Source organism: Petromyzon marinus, chromosome 12 (assembly GCF_048934315.1).
Source record: "Petromyzon marinus isolate PM22_M1 ecotype Great Lakes invasive population chromosome 12, UKy_Petmar_22M1.pri1.0, whole genome shotgun sequence".
Lineage (NCBI taxonomy): Eukaryota > Metazoa > Chordata > Hyperoartia > Petromyzontiformes > Petromyzontidae > Petromyzon > Petromyzon marinus.
In genome coordinates this window covers 12054602-12077085 of record NC_133678.1, presented here as the reverse complement: position 1 = coordinate 12077085, position 22484 = coordinate 12054602, and the positions used below count along the sequence as shown (strand labels likewise).

Here is a 22484-nt window from a genome sequence, read left to right as displayed (position 1 = left end):
TGTCGGGAAGTACGCTAAACATTTTGAACAGACACACATATTCACAACTTTGCCTTTTATATATATGGAGATAGGGTAAAGCACAGCCCGCAATACCACGTGAGATGCGTACGCAGTCCGAACAAAGACTAAGGCACGTCGGTAGCATCTAGAAGCATCCAGCAGCATCCCGCCTTGAGTGATTCTACACGGGGGCAGCCGTACAACCGCTTATTCCTACTCGCGTTGAATCGAATTCGCATCTGCGTTATATATATATAAAATGTGTTCCCTAATACATTAATCGTGTTATATCCAATTCGCAACATGAAAAGACGAATTATAGGAGAACAGACTGGACCTTGCTTTTCAAAAGCCAAGTCAAAGCATTTCAATGCTCCCAATCAAACACAGCATTGGGGTGGCACACATCTTCAACACTTGGCCCTGATCCAGCAATAGAACATTCTACACTTAAATGGTAGGAGCAAATGTGTCCATGAGCTTGCCACACAGTGGTACGAAGTTCATCAACTCGGGCAGCAGCGTAGCTTTCGAGTGTGTAGGCGGTGCAACTGCACTGGGGCTTGTAAGGGTGGGCGATAGGACTGTTGAGGGTTGATAGGCCTCAGTTGACACCCAACCAGCATTGGAACTTCAAGCCTTGGTGTATTCCCAGACACAATGCCACCGAACTGGACGACAACGTGTTTGCATGCACATTCAAATGTGCTGCTTTACACGTAATTGTACGAGCTTGCCAATTAATTTTCCCCACATTTAAGTTGAGCCTCATTTGTGTTGTTTTTTTTTTACCATGAGTCTCTCTGGCAATATGTAATAATGATAAAATATTTGTGCATCCAGGAGAGTCACACTGAGGCATAGGTCTCTTTTTTCAGGAAGTCGCGCAGGAGTGAGGTAGATTGTGGAAACGCGAGATCTAGTGAGAAGGATTTCATCCGGCAGTGGATAGTTCCTGGCGACTGATGAAGATTTCTCGCTTTCACAGAATGGTACAATGCTCATGCAACACAATGTACAATTTAATTACGAACTGTTATTATTATTATTTTTATTTTACCATGTAAAGCACACTGAGATGCATAGCACTTTTTCAGAAGTGACCTGGCCACAAGAGATAGCTCAGCAAAGTGGTTTATTGTGTGAAGATTTATATCAGCCAAATACTCTAAACATGTCCTTCTACATATGTGTGTGTGGGGGGGGGGGGGGACTGGAGGGCCCGGAGAAAAAGCCACGTGACCCCGGGATCTAACCCATGACCTCCTGTATACCAGACGAGGTAGTTAACATCTTGCCACCACGGCACCCCGATATGATGACAAGACGATTTAAAAAGCCACATCGGTATATAGCAAAGTATCGGGCATTGGCCATTATAGATTGAAACCCCATTTATTTAAAACTACTTTATGTGTTTCGTGTTTGTTGTCCTTCCTCGCACCTCTGATTAGCACGGTTGGCTACGTACGGTGCGGACATTTGTCAACAATCAAACATGACTTTTGTGGACTGACTCACCCCCACCATAGGAACATGGAATTTCCGCCACTGGTTCAGAGCTGCGCATAGAAGACAAACTTCTCCCCGTGTCCACCCGAGGACGAAACCGCTCCGACTCTGCAGACGCATTCGGGGGCCTTCGTTTGTAACATTCGCTGCAGAGGGCCCTACATTTGGCCGAGCGTATTACGAGTCACGGGGGGAAACTCGGTAAAGGGTTAAAAAGGGGCAGCAATGAATGATTCCCCCAATCGCATTACCGAACACAAACCGGCCTCTGTGCCCACTGCGGGCTTCCAAATTCCACATTGCTGCGCTTGGGCAGTGGATGATGGTTACTAGTCAACGCGCTGTCTTCCGCGACGGCTCGCAGTCCCATACTGAACCCTGGCTGTTAGATTTTGAAATGTGCTCTAATTTCAGGAAGAAAAAAAATCCTCCCTCCACGGAACAACATTGTCATGTCCTGTCGTTGCTGGCGGCGGAGATGTAATCTGCTGCCCTACTGAGCAGTGCCCACGACCAAATTACCCAGAATGAGCCCGAACTAGGAGCGGGATAGTGTGTTTCCGGCGACTGTGGTCACCACCCAGAACAGAACCGTGGACGTCTCACGACTCAATGCCCGAATCACAGGAGGAAGAGGAGGAGGTGGTGGTGGTGGTGTCGTCGCAGCGACGATGCACCATCTCCGCAACTCTTGCCGCAATCGCCTGTCTCAACCGATCCCGATGTGCAACTACAGCCGTTGCTCTGCTTCAGCGTCGGCCACACGAATAAGAAGTGCTGAGATAGGCTGCTTAGATAGGTGACAAGCGTGCACATGCTGCGAGCGGGGCAGCATTAATTGCTGTACTGTAGTATTCTTCAACGTGTATGCACCCCCACCACCTGCCCTCGCCAATCTGCACTGGTGAAGTATGATTAAATGAGCGTCGCAACAGTCCGCACGGCATGGGGAGGCCCGCATCCAGCAGGGGCATTGGTACTGCAACGGGCTGTAGGTTATAGATTGTCGTCATTCGTGCGTCATATTGAATACATTCATTCTGTTATGAACATGTTTCGACTGGTCGATGTAAACGCTCCACACAGTGTGGTACATTAATGCGCACACACGACAACACATTTTGCAATACTGTGCACTGGAAATTCGAGGGGTACATCCTCATGTTTCACAAGTAAATGCTGCCCTTGCACTGATCCCAATCACTTATGATTACTTCGTTATACAATTATACATTTTTGGATAATATATTTGCACCGCATGCTGAAGACATTTAGAACTCTGCATTGAATGAGTGTGTTCAGACATTCATACGATGGAGATTCCTCCTCCTCCTCCTCCTCGTCCTCCTCCGACACCACACACGTAGGGCCTGAGACCATTGCCCCCATCCTGAGTGGATTTTGCTGCGCTCCGTGTCGCCATTCAAACCCAGACCTGGCACCCACAGATGTTCACTCTGTACAACTCTTTAAAGGACTGCCTATGTGGGAAGCAGCTTGAACCTGATGCAGCGGTGCAGGATTGCAATTCGCAACTGGTTACGCTGCGCTGATGGATCAAACGGCTGCGATAGAACACCGGGGTGTTGCTTTTGCATTGCGTTAAGCGCGTAGGAAAGTATAGAGGCTAATGTTGAATAACAAACAAAAAAACAGGCAGAGCTTCGTGAAATCCCCGTGAATGACAAAGCAAATGTTTGTATCGCGTCAATAAATAACATATTGCTGAACAAAAAAAGAAACACGAGGCCTTACTTTCGGGGGGGGGGGGGGGGGATTGTGCCACACTTGTACACGCAAACTGCATTTACGCGTCGGTGATCTCCGCCGCTGAGTTTAAGCTGCTGTGACGAATAGACTCGTGGCCCAAGCTGTGACATCTAATGAAGAGAGAAATATCTAACAACAAAAAAAGCAAGTGTCATCCTATGCATCTGGTGGCAGTTTACTGCGAAGGATCCTGCACGGCTCCACTTGCCCGGAATAGCCGGAGCTATCCCCGCTAGACGCTCTGGAATAAGAATAACAATTATCATCAACAGGCCTAAAAGAAAAAAAACTCGCCTACAGACACAAGTCCTTTTTGATTTAAAGCTTTCGTGACTGCAGTGATTCATATTCTTGGTTCTTTCGGTAAAGTCACGTAGAAGGGAAACAATAAAGTAATAAAAACGTAAAACAATACAATTATCACGACGTTTCGACTGCAACACAAGCAATCAGCATCAGGTGATTGCTTGTGTTTACCGAAAGGACCAAGGATATGAACACAAGTCCTCTTCACTCGAGCACTTGTGGAAAATTCCACCGTGTTTGACGAAAAAAAAACAACGCAAAGAGCCGAACGGCAGTTTCAAATCATGCAGACAAGCCCGCGATGTTCCGTTCACGCCACGTGAAATTAATATCCAGCGCAACTCCTCTGGTCCGTGCCAACCTGGGCGCACTGACTCCTGGCAGATCCCTTGGCCCGCCAATTCGTCCACGCGTTTCACTCATTGTCGTCTCTTCCCCACACCTCTGGATAGCGCGGTTGGCTACGTACGGCGCAAAAGAAGTTCAATATATATATACATATATCCACACGGACAAATATTTATCACCACGGAAAACAGGATATTTCACCACGTAATGCGGGTTACTCGTCTTATCTGCAACGGAGCAGGGATAATCGGATGAATTACGTTTTTTTTTCCCACCGCAGCCCTACTGGGCAAATTTAGGTTGAGCGAATGCCATGAAAAGGTGCAGATAACAGAATACACGGCGTGTCTTGATTTTTCAAGCGGCTGCATAAAGGCGTGCATCGGCGCAATGGACGCACAGATGATAGGAAGGCCCAGTCCTGTATACCTATTGCTGATTGTTGATACCCGTGTCACCAAAGGCATTGGCTATCAACTGTTTCTGTGTCGTGATACGTTTAATTTATTTTTCAAATGTTTGCTGACGCCATTATTTTATTTTTGTACAAAAAATATGCAGTGCAATATATACACATGATCTTAGAATACAATGTTTTCAAATCACCACCGTTTCACGCATATGGACAAATTCCCACAAACACAAAAGTGGCCACCGGCAACGAATACGAACAACATCGAGTAGCAGACGCGGACTCGCAACATGACTCAAACAGCGCTGCCGTTGTATGCATTCTAAACTCTCAATACTTGTCTTGTAAATCACACTGATGGCTCCAAACACACACACACACACGCACGTGTTTGCAGAGACATGTGTTGTGAATTGAGCATTCTAAATAAACTTTGCTGACGATGCTGCTGCTGGTGACTACAAGCCCGCCGCTGTTGACGATGATGCTTCTGCTGTTCATGATACTCCTGTTTGCCATGATGATGATTAAGATCCTGCTGTTTATGATGGCAATGCTGCAGTTTGTGGTGGTGATGCTGCTGCTGTTTTGCGACAATGCTGGTGATGTTTGTGATGCGAATGAATCCGTCGCTGCTCAAGATGACGATGACGACGCTGCTGCTAGTGTGGCTGTTGCATTATCGCCGTAATGATGATGTTGGAGCTGCTAATCATACTCACAATGATGCTGCTCTCTCTCATTATAAATCACAAAGCGGCCACTGCTACCACTTGACGATGATGGTGATTGCGATTTCACCATATTCCTCATCTACGCAACCCATCGCAGCTTGTAAAACACCGCCGACTTAGTGTTCGCGTGTTTGCGATCGCCTATTACGCTCGCAGCGAGAGCGAGGATGGCTTTAACGCGGTTGTGACCACACCTTGATGGGCCCTTCGTAACTGTCCATACGAGTGGATTCCCGTCTCCCGGGTTTAACCACGGATCCCTTGCCCAGATTGTATGATTGTAATGATCGTAACGGCGTTGCCGGCTGCTGTTGCTGCTGTCTCTGATTAAGCGTCCGATGGAAGCTCCCGGCACGTGCAGCGAAACGTCCAACATTGTTTTCGGAGCAACGCGCGGCTCAACCGGAGGAGCCACGCAGCAGGAACACACAAAGAGGGTGTTTGTGTCTCAACCGCTCATTCAAATGCGCCATTGTGGTGGCAAAGGGGATGTGAAACGCGAATTTGGATTCCGAAAGGGTTGATGGATCCCACGTGCTTCTGATAAACAACTCTAAACACAGCCAAGCACCCACGCGGCTTATCTTCTCACACCGACAAACCGTCACCATAATCATCATCATCACCACCACAACACAATCACGTGGGCCGTTGTGGAAATGTAATAACTAGACCACGCGCCTCAATCGCTCTTCTGTCGCGAGACGTACGTTCGCTGTTACAAGCCTCATCAGGCACACGGCCCTCTGGAACGTAGACTATCGGCAGTATTGGTTCAATGCAACAACAAACAAAACCGCACCTCCGATTAGTACGGTTGGCGACGTACGTTGCAAAAGGAAGTTCAGCATACGTACAATACTGGACCGGTTTCGACACGCAAGTGTCTCATCAGCAGTCAGGGCTCGCTTGAATCAATGCCGGCGAACTTCCAGATGTAGCAGGCAAAAAAGCACCCTCTCGTCACCGTGTATCGGTGTTCGTTCGACTCAAAATGTATAATAATACATCGCACAACAAACAGAAAAACACAAGCAGATAAATCACAACATTTTAGTGGCCACTCATCAGCTAATAGTGCTTCTCCACACACAGCATCTAATGGAGGCCATTATGACCACGCATCACTGTCGGTTTATGCAGTGGCCGGCAACCAACGAATAACAACAATGAGCCATTTTTAAAATCGAATTCGGTAACAAACAAAAAAACCCCGTCCCCCTCGATATTTCAAGCACCGCACTGCGCTGTGGTTGAATACGAGACGGCGGAGGTCCTTAATCATTAACGTCACGAAAGCAGCTCCTTAAAGACAAGTGATCTTGATGGCGGTGCCCCGGGGTACACAAATAATTCAAACTGGCCGAGGCAATTAAAAATATTTTATTTCTGGGACACTATTTTTTTTTCTCCCAGGGGTGTTACTTCACTCTGCGACTGGGGTTACCAATCAATCCGAAATCGGTGGTGCCGCACTCCGCGATGTCGAGACGCAGCGAGGGACGATTGCGCCGAAACCCTGAACGCTCGTCTGCACCGTAGTGGTGGTGCATCGTGAGTACAGCTCGTCGAGATGAGTCGATTGCCGCAGCGCCGACCATCAACAGACTGTACATCATTGGACCTCCTTTGCCAGTACCAAAATATAATAATAGGGGTTTTCCTTCTTTTTTTTCTGGCAACAAAACTGAAACCTTTTTTTTAAGAGGATTCATGTTACTGCATTAACCACAATACTTGCGGTCAAAATGCAAACCAATTGGGTCGAGGCTCTAAAGAAAGCTGTCTCTGGTGTGGGCCAATCAGTTTCAAGGACAATGCCAGTTATATTATCATAGCGTGTTTTATGTTTGCATTTTGGCTGCAAGTATTGTGGTTAATGCAGAAACATGAATCCTCGTAAAAAAAAGGTTCAGTTTTGTTGCCAAATAAAAGGGGGGGAAACCCCTATTATTAGACTAAGAATGACTGCATCACGGATTTTACGGGGTACGATGGGACCCCACGGACGTCGCACCGTAGGTGCAAGCGAATTTGTCTGTGCGTGGCCTCGGAGCGCCGAGCCACCACTTGCCGAGTGCCTGGGTTCGAGTCCGGGGTCGAAGCCGCCAGCTTGCGATGAAACTGGTTTGTCTTGTGAAGCGAGTTGATGGTTCTTCATCCTTAGTCAACCAATAGACAAAGAACCTCCCGTATAGCCTGCAACAGACTTTTGGGACAAGTGCTGTTAGCGAGCATCTAAAAAGGCCGGCACGGCACGGTACCAGGTGGGTGGCCAACGCAACGCCCGGCCGCCTTTGCCTCTCCAACGCTGATGTTTTAACACACCGAACAAGGCACTCGTTTAAGGCTGAGGTAACCCATGGGAAAGCCCCATAAACGGTTCACATACATATCTGAACGCTAGTATTGGTCGTGAGTGGGAATCGAACTCGGGTGTCCTGGTTCGTAGCGCTGCGCGCTAGCCGCTGCACGACCGCTCCCAACCAAGTTATCTCACACAGCGCAACATATTTGCACATCGGCTCAATTTTCCCGAATAACAATCAATTGTAATTGTTTTACACCGTGTTGAATGCAGCGGCCTCGAGTGACTGGAAGGGTGCTAGGCGAACTACGGAAAATGTCAAGGCGCAGCCCTGCAACTGCTCAGCTGCCCGCCACTGCTGATAGAAAGGCCTCCCCGTCCAAGAATCTCCGGACCGATAACGCTCTCGAGAGCCTCTCCACGTCTGCACGGCACACGCAGGCGTCTTGGTCGGGGTGGGAATGGCCACACTTTACCCCACCACAGGCCACCTGCCGATCGACTCACTGATTGGGTGCTGTGCAATGCACTCAATCGTGCTCAAGGTTGGACATAGGCGTCGGAGAGGGATGGAAGGACACGTGTCCCGTTGTTTAAATACAATTAGTTCGAGAGCTCATTGCCCCGAGAGCTGCCTTGTTGTGTTCAGGCTGTTGTCCTTTCTCGCACCTCCGACCAGCACGGTTGGCTACGCGTACGCGTGCGAAATAAGTTCAACATAACTGCACATACAGCTGCCGTTCCGGGAGATCGAACCGGCGCGGCAGGACCAGCGAGGCCCACTGATTTCACCTCTGGTCACGGCTTCATCACACAGCTAGTCGAATCCAGCAGGATTCTGACAACTCGCGATGATACGATAGGATGCCACGCGTCATGGGGCCAAATACTATCGTTAGGATTGCAGAAGCAATGAACACCACCCCCTGATGAGTACGCGCACGGTGGCTGAATAATCTTGTGTTCAGAGTGCCAGATAAATTAAGTTTCGACTCCTATCACCGCTCATTTAAACTTGGAAACCCGTGACTTTAATTATGCATCATACCAACGTTTGTATGCGACACCGTCATTATTCCTAATAATTGCCCATTGTGTGCAGGATTCAGGAGGGATGCCATGAGCCAATGTTGGTTAATCAGTGACGAATACATATTTACGGTAGGTGATTCATAATTAAAGAAGATAATGAGGAAGTAATTGGTTCATGTAGCCGAGGTTACGGTGTAAATCTTTAATCAAGGCTAAGTTGGACACGGTGAGCGGGAAGTCCCTACACCCTGTCTGGGAGGCTCTGGCTGGCGTGTGGTTTAATGAGTTTTGCGGATGTTCTCGCCCACGATACACAGGTGTGGCAGTGCCGTGAAACACGGTGGAGTTTAACAGTGCGATGGGAAGGCGCTGCTTACGATAATGGTGACGAGTGCTTGAACGTGTAATGCGATATCGTCCATGAGTATTAATGATAAATGATAATACTGTGAAAGTGATTAGGATAATGACACGCGGATCCTTGTTAATAAAAAAACGAGGCAGCGAAGACGACGATGATGACGCCGTCGACGATGGCAATTCAATGAGTGTCAAGCAGGCAATACTTTACAATTGGAATGATGATCAAGATGAAGAGTGCAAGAGGGATTATTGCACCATACAGATGATGATGATGATGGTTATAATGATGCCATCAGTAGAGGCACCACGAGACAGTGATGATAAAGGTGATGAACGTACAGGGTGGCCCAGATGTTTTGTGACCCCCCAATTCAAATTGACTTCTATTCTCTCTTTGCATGTTCGTTTCTGTTTTAAATAAACCTTCCTTTAAAAATAAATAAATACACCGCGCTAATCGGAGGTCCGGGGGAAGGACAACAAACTAAACTAAAGAAATTAGTTTGCGATCGAGAGCTCCATGTGTCGTTCCACGTGTCAAGAGAGAGAGAGATGCTGATGATGAGCAGGGCATTCACAATACAGTGCTATAGTAGTGATGAGGATGGCATCAAGTCATCGCACACACACAATACTGAAGCACGCCAGCGATGGTAATTTAATGATGGGAATGCCGAATGTGCTAATTAATGATCGACGTTGCAGATGCAGCTACTGCTACTGTTACTGACCAACCAATCAATGTGGATTTGTTACACGGAAGGTCCCATTTAGTCAGTTACCCAGCTAGTTTACAAGGGAGATCCGTGGTGCATCAACACAGAGCAAGAACGTCAGTGGTCCGTACAGAGGAGCAGATAACGACGGAACAAAACGCGTCAGAGGTACAGGCAGACGTCTGCAAAATTTAAAAGGAATACAAATGTACAATATAAACAACATTAACAGCAGGAATATTGCACCATGATGATGTAGCTCCTCCTGCTGCCGATGATGCTAAAGGCTGCTGCTGCTGCTGATGGTGACGATTATGAACAGTACATACACAATACCGTGCGATCAAGAGTGATACTGCCGATACAGATGATGATTTCGCTTGTTCACCCAGGAAAGCCTCACTGGGTCTCGCGACCGATTTATCAGTCGGATCCGACCTGAATCATTGCGGATATATTTTCAAATACTTCGAACGCTGCAGCTGATACAGTCGCTTTCTGCTGCTGCTACTGCTGCTGCTGATACTGCTGCTGTTACTGCTCCTGCTGCTGCTACTGCTGCTGCTACTGCTGCTGATACTACTGCTGATACTGCTCCTGCTGCTGCTACTGTTGCTGCTACCACTGCTGCTGCTGCTGACACTGCTCCTGCTGCTGCTCCTGCTGCTGCCCTGCCGCTGTTCCTGCTGCTGTTGCTACTGCTGCTGATACTGCTCCTGCTGCTGCTACAGCTCCTGCTGCTGTTCCTGCTGCTGATACTGCTCCTGCTGCTGATTCTGCTGCTGATACAGCTGCTGATACTGCTGCTGATACTGCTCCTGCTGCTGCCCGATACTCCTGCTACTGATACAGCTGCTGACACTGCTCCTGGTGCCCGATACTCCTGCTGCTGACACTGTTGCATCTGCTGCTGACACTGTTGCTCCTGCTGCCTGACACTGCTGCTCCTGCTGCCTGACACTGCTCCTACTGCTTGCCGACACTGCTTGGCGGTGCGAGTGAGACTGCGCGCCGCTCCGCGCGCCGTGCGTCCCGTCAACACCACCACCACCACCACCCCCCCACACCCCACCGCCGGCTCGCCGCTACTCACACGAAGACGTGGTAGACGAACGCGCAGCCACGCGGCCGCTCCAGCACGTTGTAGAGGACGTTCTGCATGCGGCGGTAGCGCGCGTTCCTGCGGGCGAATCGCCCCAGCGCCCGCGGCTTCCCCAGCAGACTCAGCCGGGGTCCCTGCGCTTCCGCGTGGCCGGGCACCACGAGGGGCAGCCCGCCGTCCCGCGCCGGTCTGCGCTCGGCCGAAGGGCGCTTCATCGCCCCTGTCGCCGTAGCCGCCGTGGTCGCGTTCGTCGCGGTGGTGGCTGCGGTGGCTGCGGTGGCTGCGGCCGTGGTGGTGGTGGTGGTGGTTATCATCAGCACCATCGTCGCCGAGCCATGCACTCGTGCGCCGGGAATTCCTGGCTCAGCGCCGGTGCGGTCTTCGTGGCGGCGTCTGCCACGGCGGCTTGCTCCGTGAGACGCCCGGCATCGTGTGAGCGGCTCCCGCTCGGCCGCGATGATATGCGCTCAGAGCCGTAGAGATGACGAACCATTGCAAATAGGGGGTCGCAAACATCCGCGGGGCATGTCACGCGAGACCGAGCGTGAGACGCGGCGGGCACGCGCGCGTCTCGGCGTGTGCGTGTCCGTGAAAGTGAGGTTGTGTTTATTGTCTCAGTGGGGTTTTGAAGAATGATTGTGTGTGTGTGTGTGTCCCCTTAACCTCGGGAAAACTGGCTCAGCGCTTATCTCTACCCCCATATACGGGAGTTGACTGTGAGCGTGAGCGCGCGCGCGCTTAAGTTTGGTTCATAAACACGTGGCTATCATGCGGCGTGAGATGATGATATTGATGAGGACGACGCAGGAATTATATTGATTACACGGATTACGACCATGATATCGGGATGCTTATGATTACAATGCAGTGATCATGAAGCCGAAGAAACTATGATGATGATTATTACACTCGCACACATGACGGTCATTCCAGTGACGATGACTGATGGGCAGCGGCGTGCCACGCCAAATTTGATCGTCCCACAGTTTAGCGCAGCCCATTGCCGAGCGGAGACTATCACGGCGGAGGCGTGGAGGCCAAGGCACACGCGTAACACACACACATACACACACACGCGCACAGAGAGACGAGCAGCGAACAGCAGGCTCACACTGAGCTGCACAGCAATGTCACACTGAGCTGCACAGCAACGTCACACTGAGCTGCACAGCAACGTCAGCGACACCGGCGGCCACACGTGGCGCACATCGGCCGCCGCCTCCCTGTCTCTGGGCACGAATGCAACCCGCCGCCTCCTCCTCCTCCTCCTCCACAGGGCACGACCGGTGGTGCATTGTCCATCAAGAGACATGGACCGACACGCGGATTGCAGATGCCCCGTATAGCATTGAGAGGCTGTTGGGCTGCCATCGAGTAGCACTTATAAAGGCCGGAAGGGCACACGATTTTGGTTGGGGGTGGCCGACACCACGCCCGGCCACCTTTGTCTCCCTAGCGCTGATGTTTTAACACACCGAAGGACGTACTCCTTTACGGCTGAGTCAACCTAGGAACGACGCGTTCCCGGTTAAAATATCCGCTGCTGGTATTGGTCGTGAGTGGGAATCGAACTCTGGTCGCCGGGTTCGTAAGGTAGTGCGCGATCAGTTTCCATGAACACACGAAGTGCTGTTAGCTGTCACCCATGAAGGCCGTAAAGGGGGACACAGTATGAGGTGGGTGGCCAACACTACGCCCGGCCGCCTTTGTCTCCCCAATGCTGATGTTGTAACAAACTGAACTAGGTGCTCATTTAAGGCTGAGTCAACCTAAGGGAGACCCATGAACGATTCAAATACATTATTGGTCGTGAGTGGCAATCAAAACTCTGGTCGCCGAGTTGGTAGCGGAGTGAGCACATTCACACATCGCACCCAAGATCCCCCGTATCGGCTGTGTGGAGCAGTATCACGCCCGGCCGCCTTTATCTCCCCAGCACTTACGTTTTACTCTCCGCCTTTAAAGTACTTACTGCAAGGTCCAGGATTGTTGCAAATATCACTTTGCTGGTACTGACACAAGCACGCTTCTGATATGAGCATAATTCGAATACAAGTACACGTCTGATATAAGCACACCCGGCATGAAAATAGGGTACATCATCACAGTCAAACCGGCAAGTCTCGCGTGGTGGGGTGAAGTGTGGGTCCATCCCACCTCGTCCGTGACGTTTGATCAGCAAGGAAGAGTCGTCTAAATATCCTCTACACTACAGAGGTCTCCAACCTTTTTGGCACCAGGGACCGGTTTCGTGGAAGACAATTTTTTTCACGGGCCGGGGAGGGGGGTGGGGTTCATCATTGGGTCTTTCCCCCTTTTCAAAGAAGTTCTCCAGAGACGTTTGTTTCTTTACTCATTGTGGCTACTAGGGGTTAGAGCTTGTGGGCTTACTCATTGTGGGCTTACTCATTGTGGCTACTAGGGGTTAGAGCTTGTGGGCTTACTCATTGTGGGCTTACTCATTGTGGCTACTAGGGGTTAGAGCTTGTGGGCTTACTCATTGTGGCTACTAGGGGTTAGAGCTCGTGGGCTTACTCATTGTGGCTACTAGGGGTTAGAGCTTGTGGGCTTTATACCAACACTGTGACTGAGACAGTGCGGGAAAGAGGCGCGGATGGAAGTGGTGAATAATAAAATAATGTGGGTGGGCCACGTGCGGACTCACCGCGCTCACCTCCTGCTGCTGCACGGACCGGTACCGGTCCGCGGCCCGGGGGTTGGGGACCCCTGCACTAGAGGAGCCCTTCCGAGAGCAGTGGCGAAAACAATCAAGCAATGAGGCAATCGGATTGTTGCACCGTTCTTTACCCGTCAAGGCAGAAGCGTGGGTAAACGCACCGCACGGCGACTTGCGCCGCCGTGCGGTTTGTACGGTTCGCGCATGCGCATACGAGAGAGAGGGCGTTGATTACCAAACGATGACCGATTCCTGACTCTCGGAGCGGGTGATCGATCTTGAAAACGGTCATCGGTTGACTGGTTGTCGCTGAACAACTCTACTCAATAACGATAGGACTTGAACCGTTAATGATGTTGCCGAGTGGCCGAAAATCGATCTCATACGACGCTTTGGTAGGATCGTAGCGCAGTGCGGCAACTTGCACAAGTCCCCCCCCCCCCTCCTCCCCAACATACATCCAACAAAGGCAAAGATCCCCCGTGTAGCCTTAACAGACTGTCGGGGCAAGTGCTGTTATAGCGAGCACCTTTGAAGGCCGGAACGGCGCACGAGCGGTTTGGGTGGCCAGCACCACGCCAACCCGCCTTTGTCTCCACACCAGGTGCTCATTTGAGGCTGGGTCGACCGAGGTTTTAGACCCAGGACCGGTTAAACAAAAAATCGTCGTTGGCTGTGAGCGGGAATCGAACTTGGGGCGCCAGGTTCTCGTAGCGCAACGCGCTAACCGCTACACTGCGGTTCCCGCACACACGTACACACACTCATGCACACATACATCCGTATATATATACACACACACACGCACACGAACACACACGGACACACACGGACACACACGCACGCAATGGCACCGGGAAGGACCCAGGCGCATTCTGTAAAAGCGCAGAGGAAACTTTGAACGTATTTTTGTTTCCAGTGCCAACGCAGAAAGTGCTGCTATTTTAAAATAACAAAGTCATATTCAAAGAGCGCGCTCTCTCTCTGTCTGTCTCTCTCTCTCTCGAAAAACAGAGTGAGAGAGCTCTCTCTCTCTCGCGACGGTTGTCGATGTGACAAGATGATTGACACATGAAGGAGTCCACAATATTTACCATTTTCCTGAGTGTAAATACAAGTGAAGTTTTACACGTTGCGCGCGCCTGATAATTGATGAACACACAGCCACATGACTAGAGAGGAGACAGGCAGGCGTTTGTAATCAATTAACCACGTGCGGCCGTGATGCGGGCTCTTGGGCACAACAACGCGGTCAGAGCATGCGTTTGGTGTCCATCCCCCGCACCTCCGATTAGCACGGTTGCCGACGTCCGGTGCGAAAGATGTTCAACATAAATCTTGACTTAAACCTTTCGTGACAGCAGGAATTCATATTCTTTGGGTCTTTCGGTAAGATCACGTAGATAGGTTAAAAAAATAACAAAAAATAACTACAGAGATTTTTTTTTAAATGACTACAAAGAAAAAATAACAACTACAGAGTAGTTATTTTTTGTTATTTTCTTTGAACCTATCTACGTGATTTTACCGAAAGACCCAAGAATATGTTCAACATACGTAAGAGGCCGCAACATGCGGAAGGAACAGATGCAGACGTCCTGCGACATTGCCAAGCTTGATCAGCCTGCACCGGCAATCAGTGGCGGATCCGAACATCGGTAAATTATAGTTATGTATCAGAGAAAATAGACTGAATGTTGTAATTACAGTACGATTGTTATAGGGCTCTATTTAACAAACAGTTTTAAATGTTGGGCCCGTCACCCCCTTCCGCCTCTGCCAACAATGGGCAGGTTGACCATGAATGCGTCTGGAATTCTGAAGTGCAGCTCATCTGAATGCCAAGAACACAGGGGTGCTACGGTGGATGATGTGGCCCTACATCAGTGTTCTCTACTCATCTTCACTGTAGACCAGGTGAGTCTATGGGCCCCAGGTGAGTCTGTAGACCAGTGTTCTCCACTCATCTTCACTGTAGACCAGGTGAGTCTATGGGCCCCAGGTGAGTCTGTAGACCAGTGTTCTTCACTAATTTTCGGGGAGGGTGGGACACTTTCGCCGATAAGACATCAGTGTGAGGGTCGTCACACATTTGAAACCATGAGGGATTTGACAGCAGCACGATGATGATGATGGGGGTTGTTTTCACATTTTGTTTATTGTCAGGACCCCCACTAAAGGCCCACCAGGGGTCCGGCAGTGGCCCGCGGGACTTGCAATGAAGAACGCCGCCCCGCAAGAACCATCCGCTCAGAGTGACTCCAAGCTCAGCCGAGCACCGCGCTGGTTGGTGCTCATCTCCCGTGGCGCTCCCGACTCGCCCGTGTAAATGATCATCGTGAAATCAACTATCCGTGTCTCTACTGAACTAATAAAGTCATTCTTACACGATCCCAGCAGTCATACAACGCCCTTCATGCTAGGGTAGCCCATCATTTCAGCAACAACAAGCAAAACCTCTGGGCCGGTTTCGACACACCGCGTCTCACCAGCAGAGCGAGGCTTGCTTGGAACAATCAATGCCGGCGAACTGCCGACCTTATTGGCAAGCAGCCGCTGTTTACGATATTGAGTCCTAGTTCGGGTCAGGAATCTTGCTTGTCTTGAACCAATGCTGCTGAAACGATGCCCTCTCAGAAGGCCGTGCGGCTGACGGGTATAGTATAAGTTGTTTGAGAAGGACTCTTATTTTGTACGTGAAGGAGACAGTCTGTCTATCTATTTTGTTTCACAGTATTCTCCCGCAAGGACGTTCACGATTTACATGCGTCATGTAAATAACACACTATACTGTAGACTTAAAACACGCAAAAACCCCTACATGCACACACACACACACGAGACGTACGAAACCAAAGCGACAAACATTCCGCAGCATTCATCGAAATACTGGGAGCTCCTAAATTAAGGATTACGTTAACCCGGTTTAAATTAAACGTGGCTGTGAAATATAGAGGCAATATTGATTTGATGTAATGGGAAAAATTGGCTGGAATACACAATGAGTTACGCCTTTATTCACAGTATTTCCTTGCCGAGGAAACACGCTATACCCTTGCTTTGTTATGCAATGTAGCAATGCACGGCAAGGTAATAATAGATCAAATGCATTGTTAATTTTTTTTAATATGCATATTTGAACCAGTTTAAACCGTTCTTTATCAAACCGGTTAACCGGAACTAAACCTATCAATCGGTTCAATTGGTAAAGGTTCAGTTCCCGTTAACCGGTTTGATAAAGACCGGTTTAAACAGGTTCAAATATGCATATTAGACAATCGGTTCCTGAATCGGTTAAATTTATATAGGTTCAGTTCCGGTTAACTGCATCGATAAAGACCGCAATCGGTTATCCACAAACCGTTGCTGAAAATCAATCGGGTTGACTCCCTTATTAAGACAACCTTCTGCCCTCCTTCTTCAGAATTGAGAGCCGTTCTCCTTCATGTCCCTGGCTTTTCTTGCACCTTGGAGGTGGCAAACCCTAACTTCCAGGCCGGTTAACACGTCTGGCATCGGCCAATCACCCGTGCTCCTGAGTTAAGCCTCTTACCCCCCCCACCCCACCACACCATCGGGCGATGGATCTCAATAAGTGCACTCCTGTCGATGCATTGAAACATGTGGTCGATTTTGATTTTGCCGATGTAAAGCTCGCTGCACGAGGATGCGGAAATCTCACCGAGAACACACGCACAGCGCGCACGCACGCACGCAAACGCAAAAGCCCTTTCACAGAAGATACGCTTGCTTTTTGAAATTGGGTGTGCGTGTGGACCTGAACCTGGAAGAGCTGTAAAACGTTGTTTTATCGCTTTCTATATCCCATTTTTTTGCGCACGATGGCAGCAATGCGCTCACGAGCTAAATGCCAATGCCGAGGTCTGCTGAACACGGCGCGAAGGCTTTAGGGAGAGAGTTCGTTGGCGTGGTTTTGCTACTCCTGAAGGTTGAGAGACAATGGATTTGGTTCGCCCATCACTCTCCAACAGGGGGAAACGCAACTCCCGTAAAAAAATATCCAAAATTAGCAACAACAAAATATACAATTTACGTTAATTTCCATACGTAGTTTTCGCTACGAGGAACTTAAGCTCCGAGAAAACGGACCACGTTGGTATATATTTTTTTGTTTTTACCAATACTTATATCGACAAAGACGGCGCCAACAGAGTCTCGGCGCTTCTGGCCAACGTGCAGGGTCAAGACGCGCGACTCCATTCGCTTTGCGCGGCTTTAAGGGCTCACGTTCGTATCGCCAATCACTCCCGAGGACAGACCGCGCCGCCCGGACAGCGTTGCCGAATCCGGCGGATTGACACGTGCCTTGCGTACCGCGGGCGGGCAGAGTCAAACCCATCCGAAAGTGACGGCAACGTCTAAAGTCAATGGCATTTTACTCCACCCGGCCACTGACTCGGCCACTGACTCACTGTCACCACGCGAGCGTTCGGCGAGGCGGTAAAAAAAGGTGTCGCTTGCACGGAAGAGACCTGGGAGAAATTCGGAGGTTACACGCACGGGCACACAAGGGGGCGTGGATGGGGTGGGACGTGTTCAACAAAAATGTGGGCGGAATTTCAGATGGAGGAACAATAAACCACAAAACGCTACTTACAAAAACAGCGTCCATGCCGGAGGCTACGTGGAGAAGACTCTGCAACCATCCGCATAATTATAATCAGTGTGCCGGTTGTGACAACGAAAATCCGTAGCTTTGCTCGAGAGAAACCTGGTCACTTGAATTCGATTTCCACGTCGTGGCTAACATCAGTGGGGGGCCCAGCGAAGCCTCAGACGTTGCTGAGGGGACCCTGCTTCACCAACCCGCACTGACCAGCGTGGTGAAGTATGGTCATACAACCCTCCACGATCCACACGGTGTGGGATGACCTTCAACCAGCAGTGGATTGACAAAGGGTCGTTAGCGACGTATCATGGCGGCTGATTAATTACTGTTAAGGCATGGCAATCGTTTAGATTTGGCTTCAGTGGCAATTTAGTTTTAATGACAAATTGAACGATCTGGCCCTTAATTGAAATGTTATAAATCTTGGCTTAAAGTTTTCGTGACTGCAGGAATTAATATTCTTTGGGTCCTTCGGTAAAGTCACGTCGATAGGTTCAAAGAAAATAACAAAAAAACCTCATTATCTTATTTGAACCTATCCACGTGACTTTAGCCAAAAAAACCTAAAGAATATGAAATGTCATACAAAATGATACAGAATACGTGCAGAGACTACAAACAATTGTTTTAAGAATAAGACGCTTGCAAATGCCCACTGACCAGTTGTCATTGTCAAATTTTAGTAAATGTCGCTGCAATTGCTTGGGAGCAATGCGAGGCATCAGTAGTTGGAAGTACAGCAAAGGATTCGGTCCACATGATAGGTTTGGTCCACTCGACTGATTCTGCCTGTGGATTGAATCTATCGGCGTGGAGCTTTATTGAGTGATACCCCCCCACCCCCACAGGCATGGGATTTATCCTGTTAACTCGTTTCCCTATTCACACGAAGCCATTCACGGAAATGACAAAACATTCCCAATACACGATCCTCCTTTAAGGTCTTTTACTCGTCGAGGCTTTCTGACATAAATCATTGTCATCATCAATACGCCAGATACCACACAGGCGAAGCGGAGCGTAGTCCAAAATTCCAATCCATGCATTCATTCTACAAGGCCCTCTCACGGCCACGGTGGCGAGATGTTAACTGCCTCGCCTGCTATACAGGAGGGTCATGCGTTCGATTCCGACCCCGACAATACCGTGGTATATTTGGAGTATGCATGTTCTCCCCGTGGATTTATCTCTCCGGGTCCTCCAATGACAAGCCATTTCGTTGAACTGTCCTTTGCGGCCAGGTGGCATCTGAAAAAGAGCTACAGTATATAAAAAAGAGCTACAGTATATAAAAAATAGCTACAGTATATAGCTACGATTGGCACGGTCGGCTACGTGCGGTGCGAAAGAAGTGCGAACGTACAAACAGTGTGTCTTACCTGGTAGAATAAAACAAACTACTTTCTAGTTTTAGTTTGGAATCACACGGTGAGACAACAGCGCCCCCCAGCTGAACACATTGGAGTGTGGCTACCACAGTCGCAGATGCAAATCAATTCGATGGCATTGCTCGATCACTAAAGTCCTAACCAGGCTGGAACTATTGTTAACAAACACCGTCCTGAGTGAAACATTTAGCCAATTTCCGCTTCAATTATTTGTTTTCATAGGACATAATATTTAGTCGAAGCTCCAGATTGGGTGACCAGCTTACAGTCTGCACTGCAATCTCGTGATGGCCTAACAGCAGGGGAAGCAGCCCCTGTCGTCCGGACAACCAACATTTAATACGATATATATCGGTATATTATTGAGCCTATGGGGTTCCTCCCTTCAACAAGGCGACATAAATGGTGGTTATATGCGGAGGACAGAATCTGTAAATAAACAGGAGCGGGGTCGACTCGGCACCGAGTCAGTGGCCAGGATTTCATCGACTGAATATAACTACAATTACACAACGCGTCTCCTCTGATGTAACTACAATAACACAACGTGTCTCATCTGATGTAACTACAATTACACAACGCGTCTCCTCTGATGTAACTACAATAACACAAGGCGTCTCCTCTGTTGTAACTACAATTACACAACGTGTCTCCTCTGATGTAACTACAATTACACAACACGTCTCCTCTGATGTAACTACAATAACACAACGCGTCTCATCTGATGGAGCTATAATTACACAACGCGTCTCATCTGATGTAACTACAATTACACAACGCGTCTCATCTGATGTAACTACAATTACACAACGCGTCTCCTCTGATGTAACTAAAATTACACAACGCGTCTCCTCTGATGTAACTACAATTACACAACACGTCTCCTCTGATGTAACTACAATTACACAACGCGTCTCCTCTGATGTAACTAAAATTACACAACGCGTCTCCTCTGATGTAACTACAATTACATAACGTGTCTCCTCTGATGTAACTACAATAACACTACGTGTCTCATCTGATGTAACTACAATCACATAACGTGTCTCCTCTGATGTAACTACAATTACACGTGTCTCATCTGATGTAACTACAATTACACAACGTGTCTCCTCTGATGTAACTACAATTACACTACGTGTCTCATCTGATGTAACTACAATAACACAACGCGTCTCCTCTGATGTAACTACAATTACACTACGTGTCTCCTCTGATGTAACTACAATTACACAACGCGTCTCCTCTGATGTAACTACAATTACACAACACGTCTCCTCTGATGTAACTACAATAACACAACGTGTCTCATCTGATGTAACTACAATAACACAACGCGTCTCCTCTGATGTAACTACAATTACACAACGTGTCTCCTCTGATGTAACTACAATTACACTACGTGTCTCATCTGATGTAACTACAATAACACAACGTGTCTCCTCTGATGTAACTACAATTACACAACGCGTCTCATCTGATGTAACTACAATAACACAACGCGTCTCATCTGATGTAACTACAATTACACAACACGTCTCCTCTGATGTAACTACAATTACACAACACGTCTCCTCTGATGTAACTACAATAACACAACGCGTCTCATCTGATGTAACTACAATAACACAACGTGTCTCCTCTGATGTAACTACAATTACACTACGCATCTCCTCTGATGTAACTACAATAACACAACGTGTCTCATCTGATGTAACTACAATAACAACGCTTCTCCTCTGATGTAGCTACAATTACACAACGTGTCTCATCTGATGTAACTACAATAACACAACGCGTCTCATCTGATGTAACTAAAATTACACAACGCGTCTCCTCTGATGTAACTACAATTACACTACGTGTCTCCTCTGATGTAACTACAATAACACAACGTGTCTCATCTGATGTAACTACAATTACACAACGCGTATCATCTGAAGTCCAGTTCACTGTGGGCGTCCAGTTTACCATGGACGTCCAGTTACCATGAAAGTGCAGTTACTATAGAAATTCAGTTTACCATGAAAGTCCAGTTACCATGGAAGTCCAGTTACCATGGACGTCCAGTTGACCATGGAAGTCCAGTTACCATGAAAGTCCAGTTACCATGGAAGTCCAGTTACCATGGAAGTCCAGTTACCATAGAAGTCCAGTTGACCATGGAAGTCCAGTTACCATGAAAGTCCAGTCACCATAGAAGTCCAGTTACCATGGAAGTCCAGTTACCATGGAAGTTCAGTTTACCATGGAAGTCCAGTTTACCATGGAAGGCCAGTTTACCATGGAAGTCCAGTTACCATGGAAGTCCAGTTACCATGGAAGTCCAGTTACCATAGAAGTCCAGTTGACCATGGAAGTCCAGTTGACCATGAAAGTCCAGTTACCATAGAAGTCCAGTTACCATAGAAGTCCAGTTACCATAGAAGTCCAGTTGACCATGGAAGTCCAGTTACCATGGAAGTCCAGTTACTATGAAAGTCCAGTTGACCATGGAAGTCCAGTTACCATGAAAGTCCAGTTACCATAGAAGTCCAGTTACCATGAAAGTCCAGTTGACCATGAAAGTCCAGTTACCATAGAAGTCCAGTTACCATGAAAGTCCAGTTACCATAGAAGTCCAGTTACCACAGAAGTCCAGTTACCATGAAGTCCAGTTACCATAGAAGTGCAGTTACCATGGAAGTCCAGTTACCATGAAAGTCCAGTTACCATATCAGTCCAGTTACCATAGAGGTCCAGTTACCATAGAAGTCCAGTTACCATGGAAGTCCAGTTACCACGGAAGTCCAGTTGACCATGGAAGTCCACTTACCATAGAAGTCCAGTTACCATAGAAGTCCAGTTACCATAGAAGTCCAGTTACCATGGAAGTCCAGTTACCATGGAAGTCCAGTTACCATAGAAGTCCAGTTACCATAGAAGTCCAGTTACCATAGAAGTCCAGTTACCATAGAAGTCCCGTTACCATAGAAGTCCAGTTACCATGGAAGTCCAGTTACCATAGAAGTCCAGTTACCATAGAAGTCCAGTTACCATGGAAGTCCAGTCACCATAGAAGTCCAGTTACCATAGAAGTCCCGTTACCATAGAAGTCCAGTTACCATGGAAGTCCAGTTACCATAGAAGTCCAGTTACCATAGAAGTCCAGTTACCATGGAAGTCCAGTCACCATAGAAGTCC

General features: G+C 48.4%; 1 protein-coding gene across 2 annotated transcripts in view; it reads right to left on the bottom strand.

The window, feature by feature from the left end:
- Window positions 1–12438, bottom strand: part of LOC116941564 (potassium voltage-gated channel subfamily KQT member 4-like) — a 262834-nt gene extending 250396 nt beyond the window's left edge. The window contains exon 1 of one of the 2 annotated variants that reach the window (XM_032952741.2): window positions 10598–12438. In XM_032952741.2, the coding sequence (XP_032808632.2) occupies window positions 10598–10929 (332 nt within the window). In that variant the 5' untranslated portion in view covers window positions 10930–12438. The remainder of the gene's footprint in view (window positions 1–10597) is intronic. The other variant, XM_032952742.2, reaches the window with a different exon arrangement.
- Between the last annotated feature and the right edge of the window lie 10046 nt (window positions 12439–22484).